A 10,797-nucleotide genomic window follows, 5' to 3' on the forward strand; every position below is an offset into this window, starting at 1 on the left:
GCACTCGACAGAGTAACTGGCCTGGACCTTCAAAAAGGTCATTGTCCATGGAAGAGAAAGAAAAAGCTGAGAAACTGCTCCAGACAAAAGGAAAACACAAAAACACGAGGATAAAGTGTAGCACACTAAATAGTATTTTCTTTTGCTTTAGAACAACCGGCAAAGTCTGAAAAGGACCCTGCAGATTATCTGATAGTGCTGGACCAGTGCTGATGACCTGACTTTGATTGCTGCAGTGTGGTTATGTAAGAGAATGTCTCTCCTTTTTTTTAAGTCGCCTTGAACCATTCAGGAGAAAGGAACGTTGTGTCTATAAACTACTCTCAAATGGTTCAGAAAAAAAAAATAGAACAACAGAGAAAACGATGAAGTGATTGTGGTAAAATGTTAACAGTTGGGAACTGAGAGAAAAGCATATGGAACTTACAGCTTCTCAGTATGTCAGAAATCATGCTGAAATAAGAAGTTTTAAAAAAAAAAAAGGCCGAGGATGGGGAAGGGTGGGAAAGCTGTGGAGACAGCACAGACCGTGTGAGACCACGTTGGACCACAGCCCTCCGCTGCCCTCTCCCATCGAGGGGGAGCCCAGGATGCACCTGGCCTGCTCGGGCCCCGCCAAGCCCTCCTGAGGTCGGCGGGGAGGCCCTGGGCAGGGCCTGCAGACCCTGCTTCTCGCTGTGCTCCGTGACCTGGGGCCCATCACCCCCTGCTCTGCACCTCAGTGTCCTCCTCTGGTCAACAGGAGGGTTAAACTTCGAATCTCAGCTGTTTTCCAGCTCAGATACAGTCACGGCATTTCTAGAATACTCTCTGGAGAGTGCAGCACCTCCCCAAGGGCCTTAACTCATTTGGCAAATGTGTTTCCTTTACTTTAGTGAAGGAAAGAGGGGGAAGCCACTTCTCACTGGCCCTGGGCATGTTTTCCTACCTCTGTCGCCCACCCAGTCTAGCTCCCAGGCACCCTGGGGTAGAGGTGAAAATTTATAGCAAGAAATTATACTGCAGCGTAGGTAGGATCCTTCCTCCAAACCCCTTTAAGAAAGAAGCAGCGGGTGGGGATGGATGGTTGGGGACCAGAAAGTGACTCTGTCGGTGACCGGCCACGTGGTGTGGGCTCTCAGAGTGTGAGTCTGCGCTGCCGTGACTCGGACAGGGCCAGGCTGGGCTGCGCGCGTCGCTGTGAGGACCCAGCGACTCCACCTCTGCGTCCTCCCTGGCTCAGGGCTCAGAAGGCGACTTCCACACTGGAAGTGGGGTGGTCAGACAGGATCCCCAAGACACCTGGAGAAGCTTCCGGCTCCGAGGCTCCTCCTCCCTTGTGTAGCCTGTGTCCCCACAGCGCCCTGGCCACCTGCACCCGCACAGACCCCCTGGGCATCTGCAGGCCCTGCCCAGGCAGCCCACCCGGCCTGGTTCAGGGTGTGATGGAGTGGTTGGGCAACCTGGAAACGTATAGGCTGGACCTCCTAATGTGCTGCCCACTCTCCAACACACAGTGGAGACCCAGGGGCACCCCCCCACTTGCAAGGGGATCACTTTGACCTTAGAGGACCCCAGTCCAGCCTCTCACACAGACCCCACAGCTTCCTCCTCGCCCCATTGTCCTGCCTGACTGCCTGGGCCGGACTCCTGGAAGCTCTCTCAGCGCCATCGGCAGGCAGAAGGCAGTTGGACCACAGGACGCTACAATATATGGGTGGGAACCAGGCTTCCCTCCCTTCTCTCTCTGCTGTCCCCACGAGCACCGGCCCAGCCCCAGGCCCAGCAGCGGCTGTGGTCACGGGGCCCCAGAGCACCCCAAGGAGCCCCGTGTTTCGCCACCCACCTCCCAGCCCACATCCCACGGAGCCTCATCCCAGCCTGGGCTCTGGAGGTTGCCATCGGCCCAATTTACAGCTGGGGAAACAGGCCCACAGTGGACACTCGGCCAGGAAGTAGTTTCTAACCCACGGGCACCTTCAAGGTTTTTTGCACCCTGTTCCCGCCACAGCCCTGCGGACCGGAGATGAGGTGAAAAGTCCCCAGAAAACGGAGGGACCTTCCCTGCAGAAATCTTGAGGTGCCCATTTTCCAGGGCTGGGAAGCGGCGTGGATGTGGCGTCACCGAGTTCAAGCTCTGTTAGCCGTGCCATCTAGGGAAAGCCACTTCTCTCTGAGCCTCAGTCTCTCAGTCAGTAAAATGGGGGCAATAACTCATACCTCACAGCGCTGCTGTGTGAAAGGACAGGTTTACGAATTTACAGCGTGCTGCCCGAGAGGCCGCTGTCCTTGTGCTCGCCCGGCTCCCACTGGTCAGTGCGTCGGTCTCGTGCGTGCACCTGTATGTGCACCTGTGCAGGCCTGTCACTCCACTCCGTGTAACCCTGAGTTTTAGCTCACTGACCCCCCACGACCATCCGTCTGGATGAGTCGGGAGAAGGAAAACAGCCTGGATCTCAGCAGCTTCGGGAACGGCGGCCCCACCCACCCGACGTGTCCCGTGGGGTCAGCGGGGCCGGCTGGCTGCAACGGCCCGCGGCCAGGGAAACCCTTCCAGGACAGGCACCTCGCCTGCCCTGCCTCCGGGCTGCTGGCCACATGGGTCCTTTTGCCTAAAACGCCTTTGCCCCACCTCACTTTTTGTTTTGAAATTAGAGACTCTCAAGTGGGTGAGGAAACAGCGCAGAGAAGTCCCGCGCCCCCACCACCCAGCTTCCCTGACGGGTGACGGATCAGGTAAGAAGAGTGAACCGCCCAAACCAGGAAGCTGATGTTTGCACAGCGCAACCCGCTCACCAGTTTTTGCTGCACTTATTTTGTAGCGTCTTGGCGCCTAGGATGTTTTGGCCCCCTCCTCTGTGTGCGGGTGCAGCCTTCTGTCGCAGCTCCCGCAGCTCCCCTGACCGCAGGGAGCCCCCTCTCCGGGAAGCAGCCCGTGCCTCCCCCCTCTGACTCCCAGCTCCTGGAGACAGCGCAGCCCAGTGCTGGAGACCTTGCAGGCACAGGACCTGGCCTCAGCATCAGCCACCACCCTGGAACAAAATGCAATGCAGTCACACCTCGGTCCTCGTCGGCTTCAGAACACGTCAAACCCTGTGCTCCTCACATTTTGATGAGAAAAAAATGCCTTGGCCCTCGGTGCTTGCTCGCCACTGGGCGGCCCCTCCTCGCAGCAGCGAAACAGGGATGGACAGGTCAGTCTCCTAGTAACTCGAGGACTGTCCCGTAATCACCAGTTTCAACACTCCACATGAGTTCCGGGATGAATGAATGGATGAGCACCGAGGCACCAGTGGGTAGAACTTTCTGAACCTCAGTTTCCCCTCCCATAAAGCAGGATGACCTCCCGACGTCCAGGTGGGGCAGGAGGAGCGCAGCTGACCTTTGGAGGACGGCGCGTCCCCTGCAGCGCCGGGCGGTTAGGCTGTCGTTGATGGCACCCGTGGGTGGTCACACCTCCTCCAGGCTGACCCCTGTGGGGTGCACCACCTCCCTCACAACACTTGAAGTGTCAAGGGCAAACCTTCACATCTCATGTCTCGGTGCCCGCAGAGGGCCTGGCACACAGCAGGCGCTAAATAAATGTGACTACACACCCTGCCCAGTGAGCTTCCCTTGACATGTGGTGGCGCTTTAACGTGATAATGTGAACGTCATTCATTCCTGGCCCCGGTGGGCAAGGTTGGTGTGTGGCAAACCCTTTGAGGCTGGGCCACGGTGAGGGAGGGGAGGCAGCCACTTCTGGCTCCATCTGTCCCTGACAAGCCTCCCAGGGGTCCCCAGGGCCCCAGAGGCCCCTGAGGGCGGCCCCTGGATGCAGAGGTGGGGCTGCAAGCCCTGAAGGGCAGCATCCGGAGGAGATGCCTCACACTTGGACGGAACCCCGAAGACAGCAGCCTGGAAACAAGCCAGGCCACTTCCTCCACTGGAAAGAGCACAGAGCTGCCCACCTGGAGACCTAAGCTCAAGTCCCGCCCCTAACAAGCTACAGACTTTAGACGGGTCTCGCCTCAGCCTCGCTAAACCTCAGTGTCCTCATCTGTACAATGGGGTTGTCACGTGGGCAACTGAGCTCATCACGCAAACGGAGTTGTGTTAACCACTGATGCTGCAGGTCCGCATACGAGATCTTGGCCCTTGCTGTGCGACAGTTACCAGCTAACCCTGTGGGGCCCTGCTGCGTTCAGGCATTTGCAGATGCATTATCTAAATGAACTTTCACACCTTGGTGAGCGGGTGTTTTTTATCTGTCGCAGACATGCACGGAGAAGCCAGCCTGGGTCACCCAGAGCTGAGATAGCGGCCCCACGCCTGCCCGACGCGGGGGCCTTCACCTTGTGCCCACCCTAGGGCTACTTTCTAGCAGATCTGCTCCACACCCCCAAAGCCTCAAGGGACAGACAGACAGACAGGACTGGGGTTTTTAGGCCGGTCTCTGGTGTTCAGTTTGCTCATTTCTGCAGCAAGGAAACTAGGGCCACAAAAACGAAGGAGCTTGTCCCACAGTACTCAGCACACCAGAGCCAGGGCCATTTCCCAAGTTTCCTTCCCCACCTCACCCCTCCTCGGGACTCCTCCTCCCCACTGTGGCTGGGGCTCCGTTTCCCCTGAGCTGAATCGTGGCAGGGGCACATGAGTCTGGGCACCACCCGCAACTTCAAGGCTGATCAGGAAAATCCAGGGGCTGCCCAGGGTGCCTGCGGACAGACGGAGATGGGGCTGTCACGTCTGGGGTGTCCCCTGGGAAGGTGAGCAGGCAGCGTCCCCAGGCTCTGTCAGGCATGGGGGCGATGGCCCACCTCCGCTGTCCTTCCTCTGGATCAGCATTTCCAAAGTGCAGGGCACACGCCCAAAGGCTGGAAAAAACAATGTAGGCGGTCCCCAGCAAGACGCTCAGTACCACTGCATCACTGAAGGAGGTATCACTGAAGGAGGTTATGTCCCCTTTCCCTTCCAGCCTCTCTGTATACTCGCAGGAGAGAGTCTCCCTGCAGACTAGTCCTCACCACCTCTCCACACCCGTGACCCTCCCCTCTGGGCGCAGGGAAAACAGCCAGCATCCGGCCAGAACCCAACGACACTGCTTTGTTTCCATTGTGTTTATTTTCACCATCACTACCATCAAGGTGATCTGCGATGGCTTTATCTTTAAGGGAGCAACAGAAGGCGGTTTTGTTTTTTAAAGATAAATGCATTTTCACTTTAAAATCAATTAAGAAAGAGTATTAACATAAATCTCCGGGTAGATGGCAGCTCTCGCAAACCTGGGGAGCTCACCGCCTCCCCCCACCCCCCCCCACCCCCGGCTGAGGGTGGGATGGAGGGACTGGGGATGCTGTGACCAGCCAAGGAGGTGGCCCTGGGGACTCCGGCCCTGCCAGTCTGCTGGGTGCAGGCCTGAGCACCGGCGGGTGTGGGCGGGAGTTGGCGGTGTCCGGGCTGTGGTCCAGGCAGTGGGAAGGTTGCCCTGCACCGCGGGTAGGTCTTTGCCTCCAAACTCTTGTCTCGAAGTCTGAGTTGGGGCCGCCTGCTTATTCCTTTTTGTCCCCCCGGGGTGCGGGGGAAGGCTGAACCTTAGCCTCTGAATTCAACATCTGGGAGACCCATTTAATTCCTGAGCCCCCTTCCCCATGAGAAAACGAGGCTGGCGTGTCTGAGGGCGGGAGGCGGTGGGCAGTGTTCCTTCCTCGTTCTAGAGGCCTCTGCGATTGTCTGCATTTAGCTAAACGTGCCAGCCCCAGCGGCCTTGTCCCATGTCCCACGTCCCACGTCACCACTGCAGACAGCCCTGCTATCTGCCCCCCCACCAGTCATCGACCTGTGACCAGAGAGCCAGACTAAGAAATACGCAGATACCTGCCATCTGTTATTTATATATCTATGAGCTGTAGTCTTGCCAGGCAGGGGGAATGTGAAAAAAATAGTAAACGTATTGGTTTAATTTAATCCAGTTAAATGAAGGGGGGCAGGCAGACCTTGAGATTGGACCCAGAGGTCCAGGGTCAAGGGACCAGCCCAGCTGGAGGACTCGGGCGCTCAAAAACAGCACTGCATGTCAGTCAGCAGCATGACACAACCGTGCCTGCTGTTTTGGCAAAACAACAAAAAAGCTGGCCTCTGCGCCTCTCGGCCCACTGAGGAGGAAACTCCAGCCAGCTCCAGACAACCCAAGTGACCGGCTGCACAGTTCTCTTCCTGATAAGCGGCTTTTAAGCCCAGGAAGATTCAAATTTAAAAAATAGCGGTGCACTAAACCAGAGCCCAAATGTACAAGTGTATTTGTACATTCACGCTACGTGAAAGTTGGGTCAGGTTCGGCGTGTTCGTGGACACAGCCCTGTCTTTGCAATGTTTAAGAACATTTGGAGCCCTGGCTGGCGTAGCTCAATGGATTGAGCACGGGCTGCGAACCAAAGTGTCGCAGGTTCGATTCCCAGTCAGGGCACATGCCTGGGTTGCAGGCCATGACCCCCAGCAACCACATGTTGATGTTTCTCTCTCTCTCTCTCTCTCTCTCTTTCTCCCTCCCTTCCCTCTCTAAAAATAAATAAATAAAATCTTTTAAAAAAATAAAAAATAGTGGTGCACTAAGCCAGAGCCCAAATGCACAAATGTATTTATACATTCATGCTATGTGAAAGTTGGGTCAGATTTGGCGTGTTCGTGTACACAGCCCTGTCTTTGCGATGTTTAAGAACATTTGGCCACTGGAGTTTCTCATGTGGACCATCGAGTTAATGGATGTTAGCTGAAATTTGACGTTGACCATTTAAGAGAATTCGGCAATGTCTGTAAACATTACTAGACTATTTAAGAGAGCTTACTATTTACTTTGTTTATAAGTTTGTTGTATAGGTCAAAAGCATGCTTTGAAATCCTTGGGAAAGCTTTGTTTCTTAGTGGTGTTTGAAACATTTATAAGAAAATCAAATTCATTAAATGAATAAACGTAATTCAGAATATCCAAGGCAGAGCTGTTCTGTACAAACACCATTTCAGTGCATATGGGGTGGGGCAAAAGCAGGCTTAGTTGTGTGTATGCAAAACAGAGTTTATTCTCATATTTGTACTTATTAATTATGGCATTATTTTCCACATGAACAGCTGTACACCTAGTTTTGCTCCACCTTGTGCAGTATTTTAAATTTTCTAGTAGCCACTTTTAAAAAGAATAGGTAAACACACTTGTAATAACATTTATTTAACTCAACATATCCAAGATACTATCATTTCAACCTGTAATTCATACAAGAGTTACGAACGAGCTACTTTGCATGTTTTAGCCCATCTCCGAACCCTGCCGTGGAGTTCCCATTCCCGGCCCCTCTTGGCTCAGACTGCCGCACGTCCGGCGCACACACTCGTCCAGGGGCTGGCGTACGGGACTGCAGAGATCTAAAGGGGTTCAATCAGCCACAGGTATGCTGGGCATTTAGTATTAAGGAAGCTTATTCTGTTCAACCTGATTGACTGAACTATCACTCAAAGACGCCGTGAGAATCGCTGTTAAACACTGCTGGGCTTACACAAAACATGAGATTTGGGTACTGAACTTCTTCTAAGTTCAGGAAAAATAGATTTTAAAAAATTTGTTAATTTAGGAAACCACAGCTAGCCTTCGAGGACACAGCGGCAGGCTTTGAGGACATCGCCCACCACAGTCAGAGGACTCTAGTCATCCACCTCGGTGCCGGCCTGGCACGAAAGGCCTGGTGCTTTTGCTGGCGTGTCGCACGCAGAGGTCAGGGCTGACTGAGAGCCCTTGGGGAGTGTCTGCCCAAAGCACCCTGTTCCACTGATGCGAACGCCGAGGCCCAGAGAGGAGGGGGAGCGCTCGGTGAACCAGAGGCCAGGCCTGGGCAAGTACCTCCAGCCTCCCGATCCCACACCACCCTCCTCAGTCACGGGCTGGTGGGGTTCGCTCCCTCTGCCTCTGCCTCCCCAGTTGGCTGATCGGGAAACTGAGGCACAGTCCTGGAGGGAACACCAGCAAAGCATTGGAAAGCACGGCTCTCTGGGCCCCAGTCTCGCAGCACAGACCAAGGTCTGATGAGACAGCCCAGACCCCCGGCCAGCCTGGGCAGAGAACTCGCTGAGTGCGGCCTGGGGTGCAGCCCAGAGCTGGGACTGGAAGGGTCCTGCTCAGCTCCCACTGCAGCAGCCAGGTCTGCCAGGGGCCCCCAGGGCGGGACTCCAGCCGCCGGCAGTCCTAGGGCGCAGCCTGGGAACCCCACCAGGCTGCACACCCTGCTTCTGGAGTCAAGGCCCCGAAACTTCCTGCCGGCCTCGTCCTCCCGGCTCCTGTCCCTCACTCTGCTACATTAATGCCATTTCTTTCCTGTTTTTTCCCCCCTTGGAGGTCCTAATCTCCTTCCCCATCCGGGTCTGCCCAGCACACCTATCGGACCAAAGAGAAACCCACAAGCAGATCTGGGCCGTCCTGCTAGGGTTCAGGCCTGCACTCAGGGAGGACAGTCTCCCCCAGATGAGCTCGCTCCGGTCACACAAGAGGCTCCCTCGGGGCCCCTTCTCCTCTTGGGGAGCTTTGGTGCACAGTTTCTGCCTGGACTGCCCTGAAATTCCTGCTCGCCCATGTTTCTCAGCAGTAGAGCATAGACTGCGGGGGACTCTTTGGAAGGTTTAAGGAAGCATCGTTTTAAAGCCATTAAATCAAGTAGTGAGCAAACTGCTTCCTGCTCGAAGTGCTTTCAGTCGCCCTAAAAGGTCAAGGAAAAAGTAACAATTTGGAGCCAGATGTCTTTGTCATTCCCCTCACAGCTCCCCTTGAACAGAGACGGCAAGGCCCACGCTTCAGGCTCAGGCGCTTTTACATTCTCTTCACTCTTCGTGAGCACGTAACAGAAATTGTTTTTCACCACTGTTTATTTTTCTGCCTATCTTTACTTTTACTCACGGCAGATGATGCCGGTTTTCCATTGGTAATAGTGACACGGTTTCCTTTCAAAACTAAACCCGTGTTAGTAACAAGTGAGTCAATCGAATATAAACACAGTTTCAAAAGCACACGGCAGCCCATCACTGACGGTGCCCGGAGCACACGGAGCAGGTCGGGCAGGCGTCAGGATGAGACTAGGACCGAAGTGCAGGGAACTCGGCTCCAGAGGCCCCTTCGCTTCACCGTTGGGAGTTCTGCCCAGGCCCTGAGTTCCTGCTTCCCTTCAGGCACAGTTCAAGGTCAGTTCCCTGGGCCTAAGGGCCGGCTCACAGAACTCCAGACTCAGACCTACCTCCCTCGGAGCCAGAGCCGGCGGCTGGGCCTCACAGAGAAGCACAGAGCGTGGGAAAAATGAAGATGGGGAGGAAGGAAGCGCAGGGCAGAGGGTGGCTGAGCTCCATGTACTCCCGGTGACCAGGGTGTTCCCACATGGGGCTGAAGGCACTCACATTCCTGCTTCCAGAGCTAAACAGCTTTCCCTGAACCAGGGCGAGGCCAGGAGGCGCAGAGCACATGGTAGAGGCAGAGAAAAGAGGGCCCCCCGGAACTCCCGCAATGTCCCCAGCCCTTCCAGCTGCCTCAGAAGGCCCTCCCAGTGGGTCTTCCTGGGTGTCCCTCATACCAAACCAAACGCACTTGCCCCTCCCCACCTCCGCCCCCCGCACTGCCAGGTGGACCCAGACTCCCTCGGCCTGGAATTCTGTTTCCACATCAGTCTCCCTAACCCCCCAACATGAGGCCCAACCGTGGCAAGATCTCTTGTGTCCCTGGGCCCCTGCCCAGCTCTGGCCAGCTCAGGCCCACATTCGGCAGGGCCACAGCATCCAATGAGCACGGCCCAGGGCCCGGACCTTCTGGCCCCCTGACACCCTGGCCCAAGCCACAAAGGCGCCCTGGCACTCAGGGAGAGCTCAGGAGGAAAGGGAAGTAATCCTCAAGAACCTTCCTGTTCATGTGTGTCTTAAAGTGCCCCAAATAGTTGTGCCAAAGCCACCGGCTGCCCTCAACGCCCCTTGGCTTCTTCCAGAGTTCTGCTTTTAGACAGCTCTGCTGCGAACGGTGCGAACCTGGTGAGCCCAGAGGCTCTGGGGTTGAAAGTACAACCGCCAGCCGTCCTACCTCCCTGGAAGGAGAACGGCTCCTTGCTGAGAGCTGGCAAGAGCGAGGGAATGGGGCAGTCCCCGAGCCCGTGGGTGGGCGGTATCCCCCTGCCCCGAGACCCTGGGATCCCAGCGGCCAGAGCACAGCTGCTCCCAATCTCAGCCTCGGTGCCCTCTCTGTCCAGGCACAGCCCAGCCATCTCCCCATCATCAGGTTCCCAGACCCTCTCTGGGCGCTGATGCTGTCGGCACAGCCAAGGCCTCCCTGGTGCCAGAGCACAGCCTGGGCTGTAAGGCTCCAGGAAGTTGAGCATGAGAAAACAACCAGAAGTGGGCCAAGAAGCCAGGACCCCCATCCTCTAGCAGGAGTGGCCGGAGGTGGGGAGAGGGGGTTACCTGAGAGAGCCGCCGCCAGCCATCCAGCGATCACGCAGAAGAACCACATGCCTGGTGCCATCTGTGACAGCTACGCGTGTCTGCCGGCGGGGAAAGCCATCCCGGGGCCAGGGAGTGGACACGGCTGCTGGGTGCCCCTCACGCCTGCTCTGTCCTGTGCCGATCCTGGCTGCGTCTTCCTCTTCTCGAGAGAAGGCGCTCTGTACGCATGCGGGCAAGCCCAGCCCGTGAGTGTCTCTCACATCTCGGTGCTCTACTTGTGGTTTTGGTCTCCAGGAAGCCAGGCTGGTAGGGAGAGCCCAGCGCCTCTGCTGCGAGCCCACCAAGCCTGGATGAACCCCAAGAGTCATGGCGAACACACACACA

At 56.1% G+C, this 10,797-nt stretch overlaps 1 protein-coding gene across 3 annotated transcripts in view; it reads right to left on the reverse strand.

Moving 5' to 3' along the window:
* CD6 (CD6 molecule) overlaps positions 1–10,797 on the reverse strand; it is a 36,298-nt gene extending 25,501 nt beyond the window's left edge. For 2 of the 3 annotated variants that reach the window (XM_045855017.1, XM_045855016.1), the window contains exon 1: positions 10,432–10,796. In XM_045855017.1, coding sequence (XP_045710973.1) covers positions 10,432–10,492 — 61 coding nt within the window. In that variant the 5' untranslated portion in view covers positions 10,493–10,796. Of the gene's footprint in view, positions 1–10,431 lie in introns of all 3 variants that reach the window. The other variant, XM_045855015.1, reaches the window with a different exon arrangement.

This window comes from Phyllostomus hastatus, unplaced genomic scaffold (assembly GCF_019186645.2).
Source record: "Phyllostomus hastatus isolate PE091 unplaced genomic scaffold, TTU_PhHast_1.1 phas_scaffold_11, whole genome shotgun sequence".
Taxonomy (NCBI): domain Eukaryota; kingdom Metazoa; phylum Chordata; class Mammalia; order Chiroptera; family Phyllostomidae; genus Phyllostomus; species Phyllostomus hastatus.